Consider the following 26,037-nt stretch of genomic DNA (forward strand, 5'->3'; position numbering starts at 1 on the left):
CAGACGACAGTTCCTATTTTTTAGGGAGAACTGGCAGTTGATTGAATGACCACCTGGGGGACCAAGGAGTAGAGCAAGATCCTTTTGAGCAGTTACAGGTGTTTGGAGAGAGGTTCCTACTTTTTAGGGCGATTCCCTACTTTTTAGGATGTTGTGGCAGTTTCCATATTTGAGGTTCCACGGGACTATACCATGGTTTCAGTTTCAGGAAGATTGGGTGTGTTTCCTAGTTTCTAGGAGTATCCCTAGATTTTAGGGATGGGACTGCCAGTTGGCCCATCTTGTCCGGCATCAGTCAAAGATAGGTGACGAAGTCAGATTCATGTTTGGTTGGTTATGGGCTATTATTGGATCTAAAGAAATATTTTAATATATTTAAATATTTCCTAAGTTAGCGATTAAATAAATTAAAATAAGGCTATGTATATAGCCATTTCAGAGTAATAAGGGGTTTTTGGCTTCATCTGTTTTGATATGCCTGTGTTATAGCTCGTTGGAAAGGTCTTGAACTTTGCTAGATGATTCTCACCTCCTGGAGTCTTTTTGGATGCTTGAAACTATTTATTCGCAATAAAGTGATATTTTCTATAGTTTGACGCCATAATTGGGAAATTGTCACTTTAATTATAAAGCGCAAGCTTTATTATTCTTTAGGGTTCGACTTGCAAAGGGAAAGGAGTTATAAGGAGATGAAAACCTAATTGATAGCATCTTTGATCATTTTGAAACTTGCAAATTTGGGAATTGCTCTGGAAGAGTGATTTTGGTCTGGGATGCAAACCCCAGGTCTGAGCTTGCTGGGACGTAGCCCTTAGCAGGAGTTGACAGTGGATTTATCTAGGATTGCACAGAGATTGTCAGAGGTAGAAGACACATCTTGTCCTAAAGATTCAGCATGCATATTGGGGGTTTCAACAGGACGGCTAGTCTATTTCAGTTGGCACGTGATTTGCAGCAGCTTCCACGCCTCCTTTGCAACCACGCCTTGTTTGTATGTTGGCTTGAAGGGTTGTATTCAGCTTATTTGGTCTTCCTTGTTCGTTGCCAGTAATATTCCTCCATCTGGCATCAATCCAGATTGAGAACAACTCCAAATAAATGTATGGATTCTTGCTGAATACAAAACTAGGTTATTTGCCTGGTATGATTTGCAGTATTTTCAGATTGCTTAAGTGTTCTTACATATGAACATTGTTTACTGTTTTATTTCATAGTTGTTGCTATTTATCAATTACTTTACTTATAACTTCAAAACCCAAAAAGAAACAATCCCTTTCTGCAACTTCTGTCTATTCTATAAGATCACCGGAAAATTACAAAATATAGTATGTTTAATTAAGAATTTACAGCAGCAACAACAAAAGGATCCATTTGGAATCTTTCATAAGATCAGAGCAGAATTGTTATCAAGTTACATGCAGTAACATTTGTGTTCTTGGTGGTATGCATGGGGATGTTCTTAATATGTATGCTTAGTATATGAAGCCTGATAAAGCTGTTATGCAGAATCTAGTAATAATATTGTTATAAACTGCAATATGTATGAAAGTCATACTCAATTTCATATATATTTATAATACATGAGAAGTTAGTGTACTTATAGTCTAAATCATGTTATTACTGTCAGTATTTAAGAAGATGGGCATGAGATGTTCCAAAGAGGGGCAGTCTAAATCCAAGCAATAGGTTGAGTCCCAAGATTGGGTGGGGATCAGCGACCCATAAGCCTTGAGGGTATAGACCCAAGATAGGTAAGGGCTTGGATCTGTAAACTTTGAGGGAACCTATTGTAGTTGGTCTCTAAGCGCTTTGGTAACATACGTAAATCCTTCTCCCTTAAAACTGAAGTAGTAACAGGGTCTGATATCTATATTAATAATGATGTTAATCATCTAATGAGGAAAATAGATAAGCACTTGTTAATAACTAATTGAAGAATATCAATGAATTTTAATATGTTGAAATAGATCAAGTAGGGGACATTACATTCCTGCTGCCATCAAACATTGGTAAGGTGAGTTTACTGGTAGCATATTCTAGGTCCTCGTTTTGATTCTGCGACCTTCTGTCTTGCCTTGCTCTGGTGTGCTCCCTCCTTTGACTCATGAATTGGTCAAAGTTGTAAGTAAATTCCATTTATCATGCACTGTCACGACATTATCGGCAAATGAGACATCTTCCTCCTCCCCAACACTTTCTTCTTTTGGTTCATTCCTCAAGAAAGTGGGCCGTGTAGGCCTATCAATGGTGTGAGTAGAGATGTTATAGCACCAAGTGGAAGAGTGTTGGCCAATATCAGTGATGTAGCCATAAGGGAAGCATTTAGAATTCCGGAATACCACAATGCTGTGTATGTTACCAAGGATGAGGCCACTCAAATGTGTCAAGATCACATGGAGGAGTACAAGGCCATCATCAATCATTCATGGCTGGACAAACCGAGAAAGGGTGCCTCTAAGTTGTCAAAGAAGAACTTGGTGAGGGCATATTTCAAAGAGGATATTGGAGACATGATTGTCCTACTGAACCAAATAATGGGTAATCCCCAAGGTGCTCCATTTGAGCCTTGGATGTATTACTTCATAATTAAGATAATGAATGGAGTCAAGATGATTGACTGGGCTCAGATGATAAGCAACAACTTAGACAACTAGCGAAAAATTTGGAGGGGGATAGAATCTTCTACATGAGTTCATATTTGTTCTATTCCCTTGCTAGAACTTATAGATACAGAGGCCTCACCTGCAGAGGAGAGGTGGGAAACAAGGAGAATCAATTTCCTGTTTACGATTGTTACCCCCAACTACATATGGAAGAAAATTACATTTCAAGAGGGTGAATGATGCATTTTTTATGCATATCACACGAACATTGGAAGGTGGATTACATCAGAGACTCTCTCAAGAGTCTAAGGACCTCATAAGCAGATTCGGGTATTGGTATATCCAATACCCAAGATACACCTATATCAGAATTCAGAGATTTTTCAGGATCTGCTTACAAACTCCCAATTTATCCCACCAACCGAGTTGTACTGCTGGAAGTTGTGAGGCAACTGGAGAACTTCATGACGGTTCAGAGAGAGAAGCAAAAGAAGGCAGGAACATCTTCTCTCACTATTGGAAATGGATTAGAGACATGTCCATTATCACAAGCTGCTACCACTGTTGAAAAAGAGCTGGCATGGTACCCCTTCTACCGATAAAAGGCAAGAAGGAACTTTGATCCATCCCGTAAGATGAAGAAGGTAGAAGGAATTGTATTTTAACATAGAACTGATTTGGAGGATTATTGGGCTAATGCAGCCGATAGTTTCTAAATCAGAAGGAGATTTTGGTCGAGAATTCCCCTAAGTACGGCGAGACCAACGAAAGTATTCAGGGTCGCTGATCAAATAGAAGACAGTCTTGAACTTGAACAGCTGGGTTTCGAAAAGATAAGAAATGATCCACTTGCCTTGATTGATTGGGCAGACGGGGAAAGGTTAGATTTGGCTGACCTCATGAGATCAGTAGTTGAATACTCTAGATGGTGGACATCTGAGAGAATAAAGGAGCTGAAGTCAAGAGGTGTTGCTCTTACTTATCATCTTATGGGAGCAGATGACTCTATGTGTCCCAACCATGGTATTTCTTCGGGCAATGCTCGGAATCCAGAAAGTGTTGGGTCTCGGAAGAGAAAAGAACCTGCTGGAAGTTCTAGAAAGGCCAAGGGAAAGAAAATTGGTGGGGGATACAAGTAGGAGACGTGAATCAAATGAAGGTCATTCGACCTTGAGTGCCACATCTACTGTGCCTGACCAGAATACAATTGAAGAACAGGAGATGGACATAGATATAGGGGATAATGAAGTAAGAGTGCCTTCTCCTTCGGTTGAAGAGATAATGAGAGAGGCTGTTCAAAATCTAGCCAAAGAATCAGTTTTTACTAGAGCTACAGAGGTTGAAGAATCTGAGCCTCCAGAGGTTTTTCTTGATGGTATAGTTATTGGACTTGGAGAAATAGATGGTGGATTTGATAAAGATACTATGGAGCAATCAACCATTCTAGATTGGCTGAGGGAAAGAATGAAGGCTAAGACTTCTAAGGAAGCTTTTTCAGAGGAAAACACAACAACATTCCTGGCTATGGTGAGTAAACTGGTTGAAATTAGACAGCCCAAACTAGCCAAAAGATTCTCTTTAATTCAAAGAGATAGCGCAGGACTTAGATCAGTGCAAGTAGCTGTACCCAAAGAAGGAAAAACTCGAGATAACATCACTCCTGAGGGTTATAAAATCACCACTATGAATTTGGGTAAGCCTACTCAGGCCCAAGAGATCCAAGATTTTGATGATTCTTGCAACGCTCTCAAAACAAGACTAGCCAAGGAAGAAGAAAAAAGAAAGAAGGTTGAAGATGAAAATGAGCAATGGAAGAGATATGTTCAACATTTGACAAGACCTATAGATCGGGAGGAGGTACCTGTTACCCCGCCCATACCTCTTCTGCAAGTCATTAAAAGATTATGAAGACATGAAGACAACCTTCAAAGAAGTAAAAGAATGGATTGCAGATGCCTTAGAACGTGCTGACATACTCGTTGAGAACCTGATAGCAGCACATGACTCTACATCTTCCTTATTTAGCAGAATTCAAGACATGGCTGAAGCTTGGGAAGATATTGAGGATATTCGAAGGAGGATTATTCCACATCTAAAGGTAATCAAAGGACTTTCTCAACAGGATCTTGTAAATAGAAAAGTCATCCAGCCCAGTGACCTATACGATTTCAGTTCTTGGTACTTTGCCTTGGTTACAAGGGTCGAATCTTTGAGAAAATCCAAGACCAAGTGTTCAGAAATTGAAAAGACCATCAAAGATATTCAAGACAATGTCTTCTTTGTGGCAGCTGAGATATTGCAATAGGATGAGGTGCGAGAGAAGCATTTGCGTGCAGAGAATTGAAGGGCCAAAGTTCAAGGAAACTTCTTCAAAGTTTCAGGGCCAATTCTCAGGGAAGATCTCTCCAGAGTTTCGAGCTTCATGCACATAGATGAAGTCCTGACGCATAAAATTGACTGGGAAGACACTCTTGTCACATGTTCTGATGACTTGGATATGGCAGACTTCCAAATTAGCAACTTGCCAAGTGTCACCATAGAGGAGGTTCGGCTCATTGTGTCCAGATACATTGAATCCGCAAAAAAGGAAATTGGACACTCACCTCAGTGATAATAGCAACTGTGCCATGTGTCACTCTTTTGCTTGTTCTAACCAAAGAAACGGGACTTGGACTCAGCAAGGTCGACTCAAACTCGGACTCGGGACTCGGAGTCAGACTCGGCTAGACTCAGGAAAGTGAAAAACTCAAGAAATTTAGAGATTTTTAAAGATTTAAAACTTGTTTCATGCACCCTCTATTGAAATCACCTTAAAGACACATTAACATCATCAAACTTGGCTCATTTGATTACATACACAAGTATACATCTATCACATAAGCATAAACGAAAATTGTAGCTGAAGGAAATAACAAATATAGATATATAAATATTGGCAAATTTATACAATATTACAAAACTCATGTAATAAAAAATCCATCTCATCATATGATCATCATCAAATGTTCCATACAAATACCAAAGGTAATTACAACTACAAGCCTATGGCTCAGAGGAGCGTGAACCCTCTGGCCCTGACCCCCTGTGAAGGCGTCTAAGGTAGGTCCTAGATGATTCGGCAGCCATAGACGCTCCCCGTGATACCATGCCATGCTCACCAACATCAAGAACATCTGTGTCACTATCAGTATCTGCCTCTACTCGTGCTCTCCACTTCTCTACCATGGCTACAGCCTCAGCCTCTATATCTACATGGTCGATCCAATCAGTGTCATCATCACTAAAGACAGCCGCAGGATCTATCTCAGTGGCCCACTCTGCATCAGGATCAACCTCATCTAGAATGATAGGAGAGATGTCAGCTAATGCATTCTTTCTCATTCTCAAGCAGAGGTTGTAGTGAACAAAGACGAGATCATTCATCTTCTCCACGGATAATCTATTGCGCCTCTTGGAGTGTATGTGCTCAAACATACTCCAATTGCGCTCACAATCAGATGCGCTGCATGTTTGGCTTAAGATGCGAATGACCAACTTTTGAATATTTGGTGTCATTGGGCCAAAAAAGCTCCACCAATTATTTGAGTTTGAAATTAGAAAAATAAATAAAATTAGTCTCTCTCATAAACTCATTTAACAATATACAATAAAACTGAAATTAAGCCTTACAATTTATTTTTACCTGGCATCATAGTTGTACTACTTTCTTTGGCAATAGGACGAGAGAAGGTCCCCCCTTGTGCATTTGAGAACAACTGTAGCACTCGAATAAGCTCTGTCTGAGTAGTACCAGCAGGTGCCATATTCTCCATGATTGAGTATAGCCCATTCAGGACCTCCACATCAGCCTTGAAAGTAGGGATAAAATGGAATGCCAGATTCAAATAATAGGCTGCTACATGGATGGGCCTATGAAGCTGATGATGCCATCTCCTATCAATGATCTCCCAAATAGGACCATACTTGCTCTCATCTCCTTCATAGACGGATTTGATGCCCTCCTTCGCCCTATCCATGCCCGCATATATGTAGCCCATTGCGGGCTTTTCTCCATCCGCAACTTGCAACAAAACCACCAAGGGCTTATCAAACTGCAAAATTGAAAATATTGTGAAATTTAGAAAAATGAGCAAATAAGAGAATATGATGAATAAGTTATAAAACAAAAAGTTAAATTGTAGAATTTATAAAAAATTTACCTTCACTATCTCATCACAAGGGATCCAAAAGTCTCACTCATAAAAAATGCGGTTTGCCATATCTTTCCCTGCAGGGGTGGCAACATAGGATGAGGAAGACCACTCCTCACCAACAATCATACGTCTCAAGGCTGACTTACAGCGAAACATGGACTGCAATGTGATGAAGTTTGTGGCAAATCTTGTGATTCCTGGACGAGCTAACTCCTTCTGCTCTGTATATTGTCTCATAAGAGCCAACCCCCATGAATGATTATATACAAATTTGCACACTTTTTCACCCTTTCTACACATCTCTTGACCCATGGGAGTTTTCCAATATCCTCCAACATGAGGTCAATGCAATGGTCGGCACATGGAGTCCAAACTATAGATGGGTGCCTCCCCATCAATAGTTTACCTGCAACAACATAATTTGTTGCATTTTAATTATTGAAGTTACAAAATAGTAATTAATTTGCAAACAAAATTAGTTTGTAATCAAAAGTTTACCTGCAACAACATAATTTGCTGCATTGTTGGTCACCACCTGTACCACGTTCTCCTCACCTACCTCATCAATCACCTCCTCTTGCTCACATAGGTAGGTGGCATTCTTGCCATAGGCGGAGGCATCAATGGACTTGATGAAAACGGTGCCCCCTGAGATTAAAAAAAAAAGCAAGATCAATGATCATTCAATAAATCATTAAATATAAAAAATTAATGACTAAATGAAACAAAAATTAATCAATCACTTGCGGAAGAAACAAGAAAATTAAGGAGAGTTCTATTTCTCCTATCCGTCCAACCATCAGGCATGATGATGCAACCTTTAGTGCTCCATATCTGGTGTAGTTCACCTAATTCCTTCTTCACATCATTCACCAATTGAATCAAAATGGGTCCCCTCAAATCAGACTCAGAAGGGGCTTTGAACCTCGCCCCGCATATGGTAAGGGCATCAACCATTTCTTGCCAATAAGGAGACCTGTCACAAATAAATTAAATGAGATAAGCTAAGTATGTACGAGAAAAAATAAAACATTCACGTGGCTGTAAAGAATGGAACATTGCCGTAGACCCAAAACCTGCCAACTGCCATTTTAGCGGCATCATGGACCTCCTTGTTCCAACCCATGCTCTCAAGCAATTGTTGGGACCTAGGAGTAGTGTGGGGCACAAAGAAGGTATCCAACCTAGATTTACGAATCCTAGGTCCAATGCTAACACTCCCACTACAACTACCAGTGCTAGGAACATGGGAAGTGGTAGTGGCACTGACACTTACAGAAGCAGAATCGGAAACACCAACACCGGCAGTAGCAAACTGAGTGGGACGAAATGGAGGTAAGGAAGAAGGGCTTAGCAACACAACCTGTGTCCCTCTTCCTAAAGTTGCCTCTCTCCCAATGGCTGCTTTGATCCTCCTTTTGCTTCTTTTTCCTTTCAATTTCCTCAACCATTACATAACAATCACGTACGGCCTCAGGGAGTTCTTTTAGGCATGGTTCGACATCATGTCCACGCACACCAGCAATATGCTATTTCAGTCTATATATATACCTCCATGGAATATTGTTTTGCAAAATGTACATTTTGTTTGCCCCTTTCCTTGCCCTGGAAAATCCTCGTGATATTTCCAAGTAGGGTCCTTTCTAATGCGGGGTCTAGAAGCTGAAGTAGACATTGTAGGATAGTTTTGTGAAACTTGAAGCTGAGGCAAATAAGAAAGTGAAGTTTGCTGCAATAAAACATTACAAATACAAAATGAAATTAATACATACATTCAAAAAAACTGAGGGTAGGGTTTGTAAATTAAAAATAAAATAAAATTGTGGGGTTTGTCAAACCCCACTTTTTAAATTTTTTTTTTAACAAATCCTACATAGTACATATTACATACTACATACAAACATACAAAAGATTTTGGAAGAAAATTTAAAACTTTTAAAACAAATGAATAGAAAATGGAATTTTTGCATGCAAGAAACAAAAAAATCTCCAAAAAAACAATCTTACCTCTTACAACAAGCTTGAAATGAGCTGCAAACTCTTCCTATCCAACTCTTGATGCACCAAATCCAAACACAATGCAGCTCCAATGTGAAAAATTGAAGAAAACTTGAGCTCCCTCTTTGCTGGTTTTTCTTCTGTGCACCCTTGTTTTTCTTCTCAACTCACTTTACTCCTCCTATTTTTGCAAGTGAATGAAATGATGTTCACTTTTAGGGGTTAGAGATAAATAACAAAAAAAAAAAGAAGTTGAAAAAGCTTTTTTAAAATGTTTATTTTTTGTTTTTTTGGACCTTGCCGCCGACCGAGTTTGAGGCTTAGGACTTGCCGAGTTTATGCCAAACTCGCCAAACTCGGCGAGTCTGGCGGGTTTGCTCTCTAGACTCGGGCGAGCCCGAGTCCGAGCTCCAGAGACTCGGCGAGCATGTCTCGGAGTTTGGCGAGTTTATGCCAAACTCGCCAAACTCGGCGAGTCTGGCGGGTTTGCTCTCTAGACTCGGGCGAGCCCGAGTCCGAGCTCCAGAGACTCGGCGAGCATGTCTCGGGCTCGGACTCGCCGAGTTTGGTGAGTCTATGACGATTTTCTAATCTCTGGCTCTAACTGTTAGAGTTTGGGGAAACCCTAATTAGGTTTTTGTAGCTTGCAATCTGGGCCCTTGATCACTGTTTGATCTCGACCGTTCATTGTTTTCTGGAAAACTATATAAGGTTACCTCCTCTCATTTGGAGAGTGTGAGGTTTTTGATATATTGTTGTGTGAAGGTCATTTTTCAAATAATACATTGCATGTGCGATTTCTCTTAATGCTTTGTAATCTTTGTTATTTGAGTGATTAGCATGGTTTCAATTTCCTCAACACATTAGTTAGAAGTTAATTTAGATTTGCTTTCAAAGTTGTCAGAGTTGAATGAAGGATTTGATAAGTATTAATTAACGGTGTATCTCCGCTCATACTTTTGGTGAATGGATGATTTCCATTTCACTGTACAAAGTTAGTTTGAGCCTATCCTTGTGTATGCCAAAATTTCGATCATAAGCACAACCCATTGAAGATTGCACCTGCTTTGTGTAGTTGTCCTTAGTGTTGCGAAACAAAGTGTGGTTTCCCGAGAACACCTAGTTAATACCGTCTCCAAAATTCATAGGTTTAGATCAACTTTCTTAACCCTATCCCCTTTTCCCCCTTTTGAAAGCCTAAATCTCGGAAAATCCAAAAAAAAAAAAAGAGCCTGAAACTGACAAATTTATCTGAAACTGACAAATTTATCTAAGTCTAGAAGCTTGAAAGACATTTGTAAACGTAAGTCCCCCTTGAGATTTTCAGCATACACTACCCAAGTAGCTATCCCACTAAAGTCGCTTGTTTGCACATATAGACCTTGGAATTGCCATATGATAAGCGGTGATTTTTCAGGAGATGATAGAATACCTTTGGGTATCTTATTCTAATGTTCGGTATATCATAAAACGTACACCAACAGGTAGTAGCAAGTATATTGATTGCCCCACATGAGAAGTCGGACCACATCCTCTTTTCTTTCTTCCAACCACAAAGTGGCATCTAATACTCAAGAACTCGTCACCTGATGATGCATATCTGTATCATCCTCCAAACTATCAAGTATCAACTAAGACACTCAAGCTTTCTTTATGTAAAAAATAATAATTTGACCTATCACCAAATAAATCTTTGTCTGCAAGTGTTTCACTTGGACTAGCAATTTCAGGCAAGGAAAATCTCATGTGAGACATCATACTCATAAGAATAACCAATCACTTATAATATAATGTTTGATTAGCTATGGCATTAAAACTGAAAAACCCAAATACTTCATAACCAAAGTGATCAATATTGCAAGAAAAATTAATAATACCAATAAATCCCTTACTCTGCAATTTTGTCTCTGAACGAGACTTCACAAAATTGGAAACCCTCTCAATTCATTTCAATCAAACCTGCAATCCATTACGCTTAGGTTGCAACTCTCAGAATTGAACAAAGTTCGAATCCCAAACCCCAAGGGTTTCACTAGAGACAAATAACATAATCTTCAACATATCTCCAAATGATCTCCAAAAGCCTTTTTATAAACTCAGGCTCAATGCCCAAATAAGAGCTGTGCAACTTTTCAAGTTTTTTTTTTTTTGTATGGAGATCTAGACCTGCGAGCATGACAGCCCAGCAAGGGCATGAAGCCCGCGAGCTACCAGCCCAGCGAGGGCCTTCACAAAGTACTTTTTGCCACCCGATATGGGGGCAGGAGCCAATAGGCTGAACCGCTTCGGCTAAGAGCCAAGGACTGAGGGATATCCATTCTGCCAAATTCGCCCGAGGCACGATCCTGACCTCATCCCTTATGATGTCGAAGCCTTGCACTCAGCAAGACTTGATCCTTGGTGGGCTCATTTGGAGCCATTCAACTTCACCAGTAGACCAAGGGCCCATTGACAACTTTCAATTTAACTTTAAATAAAACATATGTTTCCTTGAGAACCAATATTAAGTTACTTTATAAAACAACTTTATAAAGTCATTTAATTAGATTAAATTACGTAAAGTTAGATATTTAATTTAACTTTAATATTCAAACATTATTTAAAATAACATCTTTAACACCTTCCGTTGCCAAGAAATTATTAAATTGAGAAATCACTGACTAACCATACATAACAACTTTGCCAATTGTCAAGTCGATGATCGACACTAACACTTACTATAATAATAAGTATGGACAATATTGTCTGAAATCCCTCCAAAAAGTGTAAGACAACTCCAATAAATTGTTCGGGCTCATTGGTGACATCGAATACCTCCTTTGAATTGGTTGACACAAACCTTGAAAAATGGTACAAAGTACATTGCAAGAGAACTTGAAAGTGGGACATTACACAAGGCCCTCCCCACTTTTTTCTTTTTATTATTGTACTTCCTTGAGTGTTTGCGTTTTGTAAGGTTAGCCCTTGTATGTGTATGCTTTATACTTAGGCCCGTTAGCCCCTTGTGTGTATGCTTTATATCAAGGGCCTTTTTTTCCCTGACCCTTTTCTATTGTAGCTGTTGTACATCCAAATTCCATTGACCTATTTTTGGTCAAATGTGGACATTAATATATTTTGTTTCTTTCTATTGACCTTTAGTTTAATGATCATTAAAAAAATATTAAAAAAACAAGTCATTGCTGTGTAGTCTTTTTATCAATGGAAGCTTAAAATAAGATTCAATGTTTTAATTGAGACAAAATTTAAATCTTCATCGAAGTAGTACGACAATTCACAATGGTCTACCTCCTAATTTTCGATTCTAAGAAAATGTGGATCACAAATTAAATAGAAAACAATTAGTCGACCAACCTTTACATCGTTATATATCATATAGATTTAGCCACATAGGTAAGCAAGAGGTAGAAAACCAGGTCAGTAACTCCTACAAAAGGAGCACATCCAACTTTTCTACTTAGATTTTTGTAATGTCCCCATTTTAGCAGACATGGATTTTGGATGATTAGCCTATCATTCTAACCCTTGTAGGCTAATGAGTATGGATAGATGGTCTCCTGAGGCTTGTATCGTGTCCAGAGTTCAGTGGTTTTCAGTTTTGGCTTTTGTTCGGTGTTTCCAGGGCTCCGTTTGCTATACTTACTATTTATAGTAAGTTAGTGGATGTTAGAGAGGGACCCTTACTATTTTTAGTAAGGGAGTTGGATACGCAGTGGATGCAATGGGTTACCTCCTAGAGAACACGGAATTGAATTATATGCATTATTGTGGAAGTTATGGTATTTTTATTATTATTAAAGTTGTACTTTAATAATAATAATTAATTAATTAATTTAAAAGTGCACATCATTTAAATATCTAATTGACCTTTATTATGAGAGGGTTATTTAATAAAGTAATTATAAGTTATTATAAGTGATAAAGTAATTTAAGGGAGATATAAGTGTTTAATAAAGTATACTTTATGTTGTGCACCAAATGGAGGGAAAAGTAAATGAAATTAAAGTGAAATTAAATGAGATGAAGCCAAATGCAAATTAAATATTATATAAAAGCTTTTGAAGAGGGATTTCATTCATTCTTTTGTGCATCTATTTCATGAGTTTTCTCTGCAAGGAGCCGAGGGTTTTTGTCTTCAGCTAGTCATTGGAGAACGATAATTCTTCAGTGTTGCAGCCATTTGAGGTGGTGAAATATCCATTGAATTTGGCTTACGAGAGAGCTTCATTCAGAGGCTCTATTTGTGCTAAATTTTTAAGAACTCGTTGAAGTCTCAGGTAGAATTGGAGGACATAGTGATTTATTTAACTTTTCCAGCTAGGGTGTTTTGGTTCCAGAGTGTAGTTGAAGCCTTTTGATGGTGGTTTCATGATTTTCGAAGCAGCGTATGATTTTATACGAATTTGCTATATTTGGGTGATGAGGGTTTGAAGATATAAGTTGCATTTTGTGATCAGACTTGCTCAGAAAATTCTGGGAGGGTTTTGGCCATCAATAAGGCCTCATTTCACATCCATATCTAGCGTAGGGTTTATATTTCTCATCATCAGCTTGGACGAATTCATTTGGAGGTGTTTGGCACATTCCCTGGGGTTCTAATTGGCTGTTATCAGTCCCAGGAATTCTTAGAATTTATATCAGATTGTATTCAGATCAAAGAAACGGGACTCGGACTTGGCTCGGACTCGGCAAGGCTGACTCGGCCTCGGACTCGGGACTCAGCTCCAGACTCGGTTGGACTTGGGAAAGTGAAAAACTCAAGAAATTTAGAGATTTTAAAAGATTTAAAACTTGTTTCAGACACTCTTTATTGTATACACCTTAAAGACACAAAAACATCATGAAACTCGGCTCATTTGATTACATACACAAGTATACATCAATCACATAAGCATAAACGCAAATTGTAGCTGAAGAAAATAACAAACATAGATATATAAATATTGTCAAATGTATACAATATTACAAAATTCATGGAATAAAAAATCCATGTCATCATATGATCATCATCAAATGTTTCATACAAATACCAAAGGTAAATAGTAAATACTAAATACAACTACAAGTGTACAAGCCTATGGCTCAGAGGGCCTTGCACCCTCTCGCCCTGGCCCCCTGCGAAGGCGTTTAAAGTAGGTCCTGGATGATTTAGCAGCCATAGTCGCTCCCCGTGACACCATGCCATGCTCACCAACATCAGGAACAACTGTGTCATGCTCACCAACATCAGGAACAGCTGTGTCACTCTGAGTCTCAGTATTTCCTGTCTCTGCTCGTGCTCTCTACTCCTCCTCTGCCATGGCTACAGCCTCAGCCTCTATATCTACCTGGTCGATCCAATCAATGTCATCATCACTAAATACAGCTGTAGGAGTCCCAGGAGCTGTCTGATTCTCATTGGCCCACTCTACTTCAAGATCAACCTCATCTAGAATGATAGGAGACATGTCAACTATTGCATTCTTTCTCATTCTCAGGCAGAGGTTGTAGTGAACAAAGACGAGATCATTCATCTTCTCCACAGATAATCTATTGTGCCTCTTGGAGTGTATGTGCTCAAACATACTCCAATTGCGCTCACAACCTGATGCGCTGCATGGTTGGCTCAAGATGCGAATGGCCAACTTCTGAATATTTGGTGTCTCTGGGCCAAAAAAGTTCCACCAATGATCTGAGTTTGAAATGAGAAAAATAAATAATATCAGTCTCACTCATGAACTCATTTAACAAGTTACAATATAGTATTGAATAAAACTAAAATTAAGCCTTACAATTTATTTTTACCTGGCATCATAGTTGTCCTACCGTCTTTGGCGACAGGACGAGAGAAGGTCTCCCCTTGTGCATCTGAGAACACCTGTAGCTCTCGAAAAAGGTCTATTTGAGAAGTACCAGCAGGTCCCATCTTCTCCATGATTGCATATAGCCCATTAAGGACCTCCACATTAGCCTTGAAAGAAGGGATAAAATGGAATGCCGGATTCAGATAATAGGCTGCCGCATGGATGGGCCTATGAAGCTGATGATGCCATCTCCTATCAATGATCTCCCAAATGGGACCATACTTGCTCTCATCTGCTCCATAGATGAATCTGATGGCCTCCTTCGCCCTATCCATGCCCTCATATATATAACCCATTGCAGGCTTATCTCCATCCGCAACTCACAACAAAACCACCAAGGCCTTAACAAACTGCAAAATTGAAAATATTGTGTAATTTAGAAAAATGAGCAAATAAGAGAATACATATAATAAGTTATAAAACATGAAGTTAAATTGTAGAATTTATAAAAAAATTACCTTCACTATCTCATCACAAGGGACCCAAAAGCCTTGCTCATCAAAAATGCAGTCTGCCATATCTATCCCTGCAGGGGTGGTAGCATAGGATGAGGAAGACCACTCCTCACCAACAATCATACGTCTCAAGGCAGACTTAGACCTAAGCATGGATTGCAATGTGAGGAAGTTTGTGGCAAATCTTGTGATTCCTGGACGAGCTAACTCCTTCTGCTCTGTGTATTGTCTCATAAGAGCCAACACCCATGAATGATTATATACAAATTTGCAGACATTTCTTGCCCTTTCTACACATCTCTTGACCCATGGGATTTTTCCAATATCCTCCAACATGAGGTCAATGCAATGAGCAGCACATGGAGTCCAAACTATAGATGGGTGCCTCTCCATCAATAGTCTACCTGCAGCAACATAATTTGTTGCATTGTAAATTGTAATTAATGGAGGTACAAACTACAAGATAGTAATTAATTTGCAAACAAAAATAGTTTGTAATCAAAAGTTTACCCGCAGCAACATAATTTGCTGCATTGTCGGTCACCACCTGTACCACGTTCTCCTCACCCACATCTTCAATCACCTCCTCTATCTGCTCACATAGGTAGGTGGCATTCTTGCAATGGGCGGAGGCATCAATGGACTTGATGAAAACGGTGCCCCCTGAAATAAAAAAATAAAGCTAGGTCGATGATCATTCAATAAACCATTAGATAAAAAATAAAAAATTAAAGACTATATGAAACTAAAATTAATTAATCACATGCGGAAGAAACAAGAAAATTAAGGAGAGTTCTATTTCTCCTATCCGTCCAACCATCAGTCATGATGGTGCAACCTTTAGTGCTCCATATCTGGCGTTGTTCATCTAAATCCTTTTTCACATCATCCACCATTTGAGACAAAATGGGTCCCCTCAAATCACTCTCACTAGGGGCTTTGAACCCCGCCCCGCATATGGTAATGGCATCAACCATTTGTTGCCAATAAGGAGACCTGTCGCAAAGAAACTCAATGAGATAAGTTAAGTATAAAAATTCAATGAGATAAAGTTAAGTATAAAAATTAAAACAATCAAAGTTATCAAACATAAAAGTTAGTAAAACATTCACCTGGCTACAAAGAATGGAATACAGCTGTAGCTCCAAAACCTGCCAACTGCCATTTTAGCAGCATCATGGACCTCTTTGTTCCAACCCATGCCCTCAAGCGACGGTTGGGACCCAGGAGTAGTGCGAGGCACAAAGAAGGAATCCAACCTAGATTTACGAATCCTAGGTCCAATGGTAACATTCCCACTACAACTACTAGTGGTAGGAGCATGAGAAGTGGCGGTGGCACTGCCACTTATAGAAGCAGAATCAGAAACGGAAGCACCGATAGTAGCAAACTGAGTGGGACGATATGGAGGTAAGGAAGAAGGGCCTCCAACACAACCTAACTGTGCCCCTCTTCCTAAAACTGTCTCTCTCCCAATGGCCGCTCGATCCTCCTTTTGTTTCTTTTTCCTTTCAATCTCCTCAACCATTACATAACAATCACGTACGGCCTCAAGGACTGCTTTTAGGCATGGTTCGGCATCATGTCCACGCACACCAGCAATATGGTATTTCAGCCTATATATACCTCCATGGAATATTGTTTTGCAAAACATTCATTTTGTTTGCCCCTTTCCTTGCCTTGAAAAATCCTCATGATATTTCCAAGCAGGGTCCTTTCTAATGGGGGGTCTAGAAGCTGAAGTAGACATTTTAGGATAGTTTTGTGAAACTTGAAGTTGAGGCAAATTGAAATAATAAAGTGAAGTTTGCTGCAATAAAACATTACAAATACAAAATAAAATTAATACATATTACATACATTCAAAAAAACTAAAGTAGGGTTTGTCAAACCCTACTTTAAAAAAAAAAGAAATTTACAAACCCTACATAGTACAACACTACAACTACATACTACATGCTACATACACACATACAAAAGATTTTGAAAGAAGATGTAAAACTTTCAAAATAAATGGATACAAAATGGAATTTTTGCATACAAGAAACAAACTAATCTTCAAAAAAACAACTGTACCTCTTACAACAAGCTTGAAACGAGCTGCAAAGTCTTCCTATCCAACTCTTGATGCACCAAATCGAAACACAATGCAGCTCCAATGTGACAAATTGAAGAAAACTTGAGCTTCCTCCTTGCTGGTTTTTCTTCTATGCACCCTTTTTTTCTTCCCAACTCACTTTACTCCTTTTTTTTGCAAGTGAATGAAATGAAAGTCACTTTTAGGGATAGAAGATAATTAACATAAAAAAACGAACTTCAAAAAACTTTGCAATATTTTTTTTTTTTGTGTTTTTAGTTGGCCCACGCCGGCCGAGTCTGGGGCTCGGGACTCGCTGAGTTTGGCGAGTCTGGCGATTTTACTCTCCAGACTCGGACGGGTCCGAGTCCGAGCCCCTGGGACTCGCCAGGCCTGACTCGTACTCGGACTCGCCGAGTCTAGGCGAGTCCCGTTTCTCTGATTCAGATCCAAACTCTACATTTTATGGTCATACTTCAAGTAATAATATCCGGGTATGTAAAATTTGATGTGTATACTCACCTAATTAATGTATGAAGCTGTTTTGATTTATATTTCAGTCTGAGAACATTTATATCAGTCAAATAAATGTTTTTCTCAGTTTTGAATTTTGGACTCAAAAGTTGTTATTTAGTGCCTATGGTTATAATCTTCATAGACAGCATAATAGTTTGCATGCCAACTGTTGAGTTAATGTCCAGTTGCTGTAGGTGCATATTTACATAGCGTGGATCATCTATATACATTCAAAAAGACAAAAGAATTGCACTTACATTTTAGTTCTTTTCCTAGACATCTTAGTAATCTTTTGAAATCATTTAAATAACATGTGACATCATTCCAAACAAAGCCAAACAAACTGAAAAAGAACAGCATGTACAGACTTTGCTAGACAAGTGTTTGACAATATTCCTTGGAGTTCAAATAAGCAAAACAGGGTCAGATTAGATAAGGGATATTACAATTTTGCATTGGTTTTGTTATTTAAACAAAGCTGAGGTGTGGCGAGAATGTGTATGGGTTATAGTGTCCTAACTAATTAAAGATGAATGTCCTATACGTATAATAGAGATAATGTTGTATAGGACCTTAAGGGAGGTATAATCTTGTGTAAAATATACTTTGAATGTGAATGTTTTCAGTTTAGGATCAAGGATGCAAATGTACGTAGGACTACCTTCACAATGAAGATGGAAGTTTCGTATTTTCAGTGGTTCCTTTTAGACTTCGTAATACCACAAATACTTTAATGAGAATGATGAACAATATATTTTGTCCTCATAGGCTATTTACTATTATATAAATAGAAGAGAAAGACTTCAGCTTTGCAAAGCCTCAAACAAGCAATGCATTCTCATTCTATTTATGCTTATTAAATAGTCTTATAAAGGGAAGCGAAATTGGTTATCCAGGGAATAACCTACCCAAGTAAACAAAAATGGAATCGCAACAAAGTAATGAACAACTCTCCTAATTTGGGTGTTATTTTAAAACTTTAAACCACTTATATGAAAAGTAGGCCAAGTGACATGTACCCTATACCAAATTCTTTATTTAATCAACTAATGACTGATACATCTATAATTTATCTAACATAAGCATCTTTATTGTTGTATTTACAGATGACACTGAATTTCCGTGAAAGGGACAGAAAGAGTATCTTGAAATAGACACTGAATTTACAAATGAACCATTCACCAATTTGTCAAAATTCAAAATTTAGGAAATTTATTTCAGATGTATAAGTACTGACCCTAAACTTCAAAATGGTTTAAAATTTTAAAGTGCCAACCAATATAAATGAGATTGAGATTAGGAGCTTTTTAGGTATGTCTACTTGGATTGTCCAAGATAGGTTTACTTCTAGGAATTATTCAGGAAAACAAAAAGATTTTACAGGATGTATGAATAAACAAACTCTTTTTTCTCTTCAGATAATGCACGGTGAAAGCTTCAAGATGAACATTACCAAGACCAACAGAATCTGTCACATATCACACAAACACTAATGGTTGTGCCATATAAATAGTGTTACTTGGAAATGGTAGGGTTCTAGCCAATGAAAACCAAACAATCAATTGCTTGCAAACTTAAGCATCCTAGTTTGGAGGAACAGCTCTAAATAAAAGGATCAAAAACGACCTGGTTTCTGTCTATCTCACCTTTTTCTCTTTCTATGCATCATATGGTTGATCAGTTATTTTGCTAGCCAATGCGAGTATTTTTCACATGCTTCATAGTTTTTAATATCTTCTCTTTAGGTATTTGGATTATTATGATATTTGATTAGTTTGTTTCTGATCCAACTGTTCCTTGCATAGCATCTACATTTCAACACTTAAGCTTGTCTTTGTTATATGTGTATCTTTTGAGCAGGAAGATTGGGAATTGGTGAAGGAAATGAGTGAAACACATTCATCAGTTATTCCAAACTTTGGTCTCCACCCATGGTATTTTGCAATGTTGATACACTTACTAATTTTTATTCTCCGAGCTATGCTTGATATATGGCAGTATTTTCTTAACATTTTTTATGGACAGGTAAAAGGATTGTTATAATATCAGATTTCTTAAGGTGGTGACTATTAGCCAATGAAAATGACATGTGCATTGCTGTATATCTAATAGGTTTGCTGGAAAGTGCACTTCCAACTGGTTACCTATATTGAAGGGCTTTTTTGAGGCAGTACCTTCAGCAGCAGTAGGCGAAGTATATATTTCGTATACTTCCATTTTGTACTGGAGATTTTTGTTTCTATTAACACAACAATATAAACACTTTTTTTTTAACATCTCTATGTAATTTGTTTGCTGGATTTTTCAATTGTAAAACGATTCTTTTTTCTTGAGTTTCACTAATACATAAAGTCATCTACTCAAACTGATGTTTTTATTTATTGATAATTTTCTGTTTGAGTTCACAAGGAATCGTCATATTATAGAGGAAGCATTCACTATATTCAAAGTAAATTTATTTCTGGTCAATTGTTCAACATATAACAAACATTCACTATGTTCTGACAACTGAGATAGTGCTGTTATAGTCAACTTGTTTGAAACTAATGTGCTCTAAAAACTGGCATAATGCTTGCTTAATGCTGTTGACAGTCAACTTGCTTGAAACTGTTTGTCTTACCCATCATGCCTGTAATAACAATTCACGTGTTTGGTATCACTTACACATTTTATCAGCACATATTTCTATGTTATTTATTTCCCTTTTTTCAAAAGCAAAGCAATCCTTTGTCTGAAATTTTAAAATCCATCTTTGTGCACTTTGCAAGCTATTCTCATTCAAAAATAATAAGATAAAGCTATATTTTCTTTTTTTGTCAGCTCTGTTGTAGTTTTATATCATTAACAATTGCATCTCTTGAGGAAGCACTACATTGACGTTTGTATTCATTGGTAGTTTAGTTGCTTGAGTTTCAAAAGAAATCCTCATCTTACAGAGTAACCATTGACTATATTATGTTAATTTTATTTCTGGTCACTTGTTCAACTTATATTGAATAACCCACTATGCTGAAACAGCTATGGTACTGCTTCTAACTGTCAAGCTGTTTAAAAGTAATTGTTTTTCAATCTGGGAAAATGTAATGTCCCCTAAATTTGGACCTTGGAATATAATTAAATGATTAAAATTATGTTGTTGAAAATAAGTAAACTTAATGATAATTAATTTTAATTATTTAATAAGCTCATAAAATAAATAATTCCTAAGTTTTAGGTGACCTCGTTTATGTCAATGGGAAATTATAAGAGGGCCATATTATTATTTCCCAAGTTAAAGTTTAAAATTAAAAAGAAACGAAAATATAAAAACGAGAGGGGAATGTAAAAAGGAGACTTTGAAGAGTTTCTCCAGTGGGTTATGAAAGAGTGGTGAGAGGCTCATTTGAAGCATGCAGAGTTTATTCTTTCCTTCGCTTGAAACCCTTGTGGTTCTGGAGTTGGAATTCATTCCATCTCAGCCTCTTGATGTAATGTCCCCTTTCTAGGTGACAGGAGAAGAGTAGTGGGATGGTCTATTATTTGGATTCCGTAGGCCATCAGGATGTGTTGTGCGAATCGCACACCCATCCCCGTCTTGGACAGGGACCCCCCAGTTTGTGCCTTTTTGTCCTGCCCTGAAATTTGGCTAAGTCTGGAATTTCCTGATCCTGAAATTTGGCTAACTCTGAAAAACTGAGGAAACCTCCAAAAACTAGAATTTGCAATATAACTCCTGGAGGTCTGAAACCACTCTCAAACATCCTGAAAGTATATATGGAATATAACTTAAAGCACTTATACTTAAATGTTATATTCCATATGCTCAATTTCGGACCCAGAAGCCCAAAAAGTTGAAAAAGTGAAAACTTGCCAAAAGGCCCTTCACGCCCGAAATTTACCTTAAGTTGCCAAAAGACCCTCACGCCCCGAAAATCACTTTAAATGTCCATTTTCGGACCCTGGGGCGAAATGTTTAAAAAATGCAATTTTGCAAAATATGTTACAAGGTTCGAAAACCACTTAAGCGTCCTCATTTTTGGACCCTCGGAGGTAAATGGAAAGTGCGTCGAGTTTAGAAAAAAGAAAAAACGTGTTTCAGATCCGAAATTCGCCAAAAGCGCTTCAAGCCCCGAAAATCACTTTAAGTGTCCATTTTCGGACCCTAGGACAAAATTAGAAAATGTGAAATAGTGCGAAATGTTTCGAAAAACTCCTCCAGCTCCGAAGTTCGCTTTATAACCCCAAATTCGGACCCCTGCTCCGAAATTTGGAAGTGCATCGATTTCGCAAAAAAAGGTCCAAATGGTCCGAAGTCTTCTTAAATTGGCAAAAGTGTTTCAAGGTCCGAAACTTCAGATAGAAGGTTAAAATCGCGAAAACTCAGAAATTTGTAAAAATGCCTTAAAACCCCCGAAATTTGCAAACGCGTTTATAGATCCGAAGTTTTACAAAGCGCCAAATGGCCCGAAGTTTTCTTTTAAATTCCAAAAATGCCAGAAGGTCTGAAAATGCTTAAAAAGTTTGTAAAAAACTCCTCCAGCTCCGAATTTCGCCCAAAACATCAATTTCGGACCATGGGGCCAAAATTTAATATTTGGAAGAGTTGCAAAATTCCCCAGATGGCCCGAAATTCACCTTAAGTCCATCAATTTCGGACCCTGGGGGGCTAAATTGGAGAATATGATGGAATTGCAGAATGGCGTCTAAGTTCTCCGAAATTTACCAGAAAAGCATGAGAGTTAGAGTTTTAAAATTTGCAGAAGTTCTTCAAACCTCCAGAATCGCGCCATAAACCCATTTAAAACGTCCAAGACTCCAAAGGTAAAATCACGCAGAAGTAAAAGACCAAGGATCAGATTTCACATTCGAAGAGAAAGGAGAAGCATTTTCAAGATACATCTCACAAAGAGCTTCTCAAGCCAGACGTCGTAATTAAATTTAATGTTTGTTAAATTAAATTATTTAATTTTTCAAATTGATTCAATGAAATAAATTGGTTGATTGATCGCAGGACGTCATCGAAGAACCAGGAGAAAAAAAAAAAACCTCAAACGCAAATCAAGGAAGGATCGCAATCCAAAGCCAGGTGCTAAAGATTGGAAAAGAAAAGATGCAAGAGCGCGAGAACAACCGAGCATTGGGAACCGTGCCGTTGAACAAAGATGAAGTCCACCGGCGAAATTGAAGGCAAAAAGCAAAAGAACACTCAGTCTATGCATTCTCGAGAAAAGAGACACAGATGGATTTAATTCAAGGAATTCAATTCCTAAAAAGCTGAAATTGCTTTATTGTAAACTGCCTATGGGTCCCGTGCAAGATATTTTTGTGGATAACTATTCCCAACCACCAAGAAGATTGGATAAACCTGAATTAAAGCCAAAAGTGGTTGGTAGTTGAGATATTGGTTGGCTGGATAACTGAGAATTTATTGGGCATGGGTTAAAGCTGTCAACTTCTGGAAGACAGATCCGGACCCTTGGATGCAGTCCATCCTGGCCTCTGATTCAAAATTGTAATATCTATAAAAGGCAGAGGCCTTTCTTTTGTAAAAGGTTAGAGATTGTTAGATAGTTAGGTAGTTAGATAGTGAGATAATCAGAGCTTGTTAGATAGCTAGATTTTAGAGTTAGAGTAGGTTAGATCTTAGCAGTAGCATAGAGATGCTGCAGAAATTGTTGTAATAGGCAGATGAGATCAATATATAAACATTGATTTGGTGTATATTGTCTTGTTTTCATCCTGTTTGCATGGTTTCTTTTAGTATTTCAGATAGATCTTTCTATTTTGGGTGTGCAGGTATTTGATAGATTCGGGCTCATACCACTGAGGATATGTTGATTGTGTATCCTTTTGTGTGGTTAACCTGGGCCTTCGATTGTGCTTAGTTCAATTGCAGATGTCCGTCTGAGCTGCACCAGAATTGGGTGCTTAGCCATGTGTCTCCAATATGAAAATCTTCCAAGTTCCTTTGAAGATCGCACCGTTCCTACAAGGTTGTGAGCTATTCTGGCCAAGCAGGAATTGGTTATGTGGAATCCGTCTACCCGCATACCCGTGTTGTTAGTTTTAGATCTCCTAACCCTTTCCTTTTGTTCTTTATTGCGTAATTTGAGAATCACAGCAGACTAGCTTGTTGCAAATCGTAAGTCCCCTTGTGTTTCCAGCAAAAACACATCAAGCCACTGAGAGATCCCGCAGTCAAGACCTGACAAAAGAAACCTTGAGGTAGTCTCCTTTGATCAAACTTAGAAAACAACATTAGAGACTTCCTTATCTCAAGAGAGAGTAGGATAATCAGTCGGCTATTCTATTCTGCGTTGGCCGTATGGAGTTTGCAGCAATGCGATTTCATCCACGTCAACAGGATGCAAAGGGATTCCTTTCAGTGGATTGACAGAGGTAGTCCTGAGCTTTATATGCCATTTTGAGCAGTTTTAGGCATATTCCTAAAATTTAGGAGATATTCCTAGATTTTAGGGGATGATTAGGAATTGTCTGGGAGGTGCTCGGAGACTTTTGTCTGGTTCTTAATTTTTAGTAAGAACTTCCAGATCAGCAGCAGTTATGAAGAGGTGCTCATAGCGGTGATGAGTCATCAGGACTCAGTTTCAGGTTCATCAGGATTTTCGTCTACACTTTATGAGCATCCCTAGATTTTAGGGATGAACGCCCAGTTGGCATTGAGGATTCAGGCTATATCCACTTTTAGGTGGTCATCAACAAAATACAATTTGAGGTTCAATTGAGTGTTTGGGGGAATAAAAGGAATATTTTAATATTTCCTAAGCCATGATTAAATAATAATAATAAAGTATGATAATATTTAATCATACATATCATGACTTATAATAAAATAAAAAGTATGATTATATTTAATCATACATAATATAAATTATTAAAATAAAGCCACTTTATGCTTCCTAGCGTGGCAACCTTGGTGGTGAAGACTTTAATCATAAAATGACCCTTTTTTATGACTAATGGACCCTCTAAGCTCATCGTACCAAATGGGAGAGCATGTTATAATTTAATAAAGAAAAAATTAAATGAACAAAAGGAGGGAAAAGAGACTTTTATCGAGCTGATTGAGAGGGAAAATGATTTGAAAGTGTTTGAAGGATATAAAGGAAAAAAGTGAACAGATTTGGATTATTATTGAATCTTATGTTTTTGAAGAAAACTTCTGGAGCAGCAGAAGAAGAGTCCTTGGAGCACGCACCAGCATCGAGGCGGCCAATTGGGACGCAAACCCCAATTGTACCAGGCTGGGACATCACCCCTAGACCTGTGGCAATTATATTTCAGTCTCCTTTCTGCATTTGAGGGATGATTTGGACAGAATTTTCATTTTGTGTGGCCAAAGGCAGGGTAACAATAGTGTATGCACCTTCTACAACAGTTCTGGGTGTGAGACAGCATTCTTTCTAGCTGTTTTTGGTGATGATTATGTTAGCTGTACATCTACAGCCACTGGGTGTTAACATTGGTTAAGGGTTTGGTCATAATATATGCAGATCCGACATTTCGGAGTTCAATTTCATCACTTTTCTTATATAAATTTGAGGGCAGTCAATTGCAGCACCATATTTCTTCATTGGGCATCATTACTCAGCCAGCCGTACCTGCATATTGTTTTACAGCAGCCGTACAGTGGTTGACCCAGGTGATGGGTGCTAGACAGTTGCAGATCAGACCCCTGAAATTCAATATGTCATCAATAACTTCAGATCTGGGGTTTTATCCTCAAGGGTTGGTGTTTCCAGGCTTGCTGGGCATATTTCTAAATATTAGCAGGCTGTACCAGACATTCTCCAGCTGGGTGAAAGAGTATTGCAGCCGTACAAATTCCCTGGTATGGTTAGTGGATTGTATTTCCCAGAATTCAGTAAAAATTTCAGTTTTGATGTGTTGGAAATTCACTTAAATTGGTAGCTTGAATTCTTTAATAGTGGTGTGCTAACAATTTAGATTTGGAAGTTTTGAGTAGTAAATTCTATTTTGAATGCATTATTTATTACCATATTGCAAGAGAAAGAAAAAGGGGCATGAAATCATCAAAACAGGGAAAAATAGTTAACTCAGAATTTTTGAGAAAAAACTCAAAACCATCAAATCCTCACCATTTCACTGTCAAAGTCAAAGGATTCAGAAACCTTTCAGATCAGACGTTTAAATCCCACTTAGGGATCTTTCACTTGAGGATGCAAACCCTCTTGGGAAGATCAGTTTTGGGGGTGAAAGATTCCTTCCTAGCTAGTGTTGGCAGAGTCACTTAGATTTCGCAGCTGGATTCAACATACAAAATTTTAAAATTTTTGAAGTCTCTTTCAATGAAAAAATTGCAAAATTAAGGATCTTTATTGATACCTCAAT

The 26,037-nt window shown here is 38.1% G+C and overlaps 3 protein-coding genes across 4 annotated transcripts in view; 1 reads left to right on the forward strand and 2 right to left on the reverse strand.

Annotated features, from left to right (window-relative positions):
* The window catches only part of LOC131072520 (uncharacterized), a 125,815-nt gene that overhangs the window by 31,170 nt on the left and 68,608 nt on the right, over positions 1 to 26,037 (forward strand). Inside the window, exons 2-3 of the mRNA XM_058008695.2 lie at positions 19,546 to 19,619; positions 19,798 to 19,879. Coding sequence (XP_057864678.2) covers positions 19,546 to 19,619; positions 19,798 to 19,879 — 156 coding nt within the window. The remainder of the gene's footprint in view (positions 1 to 19,545; positions 19,620 to 19,797; positions 19,880 to 26,037) is intronic.
* LOC131072539 (uncharacterized) lies at positions 13,895 to 14,954 on the reverse strand. Its single transcript, XM_058008715.2, has 2 exons — positions 14,579 to 14,954; positions 13,895 to 14,465 (listed from the first exon to the last, which is right to left on the reverse strand). Exons 1-2 carry the CDS (start codon positions 14,931 to 14,933, stop codon positions 14,077 to 14,079), a joined length of 744 nt encoding a protein of 247 aa, XP_057864698.1. The 5' UTR covers positions 14,934 to 14,954; the 3' UTR covers positions 13,895 to 14,076.
* On the reverse strand, positions 15,101 to 17,057 carry LOC131072529 (uncharacterized). Of its 2 annotated transcripts, XR_009358912.1 has the most exons (3): positions 16,205 to 17,057; positions 15,603 to 16,088; positions 15,101 to 15,496 (listed from the first exon to the last, which is right to left on the reverse strand). XR_009358912.1 is itself a non-coding variant. In XM_058008706.2 (2 exons), exons 1-2 carry the CDS (start codon positions 16,744 to 16,746, stop codon positions 15,848 to 15,850), a joined length of 783 nt encoding a protein of 260 aa, XP_057864689.1. In that variant the 5' UTR covers positions 16,747 to 17,057; the 3' UTR covers positions 15,597 to 15,847. The 2 variants fall into 2 exon arrangements, 1 of the variants encoding a protein (XP_057864689.1); XM_058008706.2 differs by lacking the exon at positions 15,101 to 15,496 and having other exon boundaries at positions 15,597 to 16,088.

This window comes from Cryptomeria japonica, chromosome 9, assembly GCF_030272615.1.
Source record: "Cryptomeria japonica chromosome 9, Sugi_1.0, whole genome shotgun sequence".
NCBI classification, from domain to species: Eukaryota; Viridiplantae; Streptophyta; class Pinopsida; order Cupressales; family Cupressaceae; genus Cryptomeria; species Cryptomeria japonica.

Coding starts and splice junctions, on each gene's coding strand:
- LOC131072539 (XM_058008715.2), bottom strand. CDS start 14,933: ATGGGTTATATATATGAGGGCATGGATAGGGCGAAGGAGGCCATCAGA. Junction 14,466..14,578: donor TAGGACAACTATGATGCCAG/GTAAAAATAAAT, acceptor TTTCAAACTCAG/ATCATTGGTGGAACTTTTTT.
- LOC131072529 (XM_058008706.2), bottom strand. CDS start 16,746: ATGTTTTGCAAAACAATATTCCATGGAGGTATATATAGGCTGAAATAC. Junction 16,089..16,204: donor ATTCCATTCTTTGTAGCCAG/GTGAATGTTTTA, acceptor TCTTTGCGACAG/GTCTCCTTATTGGCAACAAA.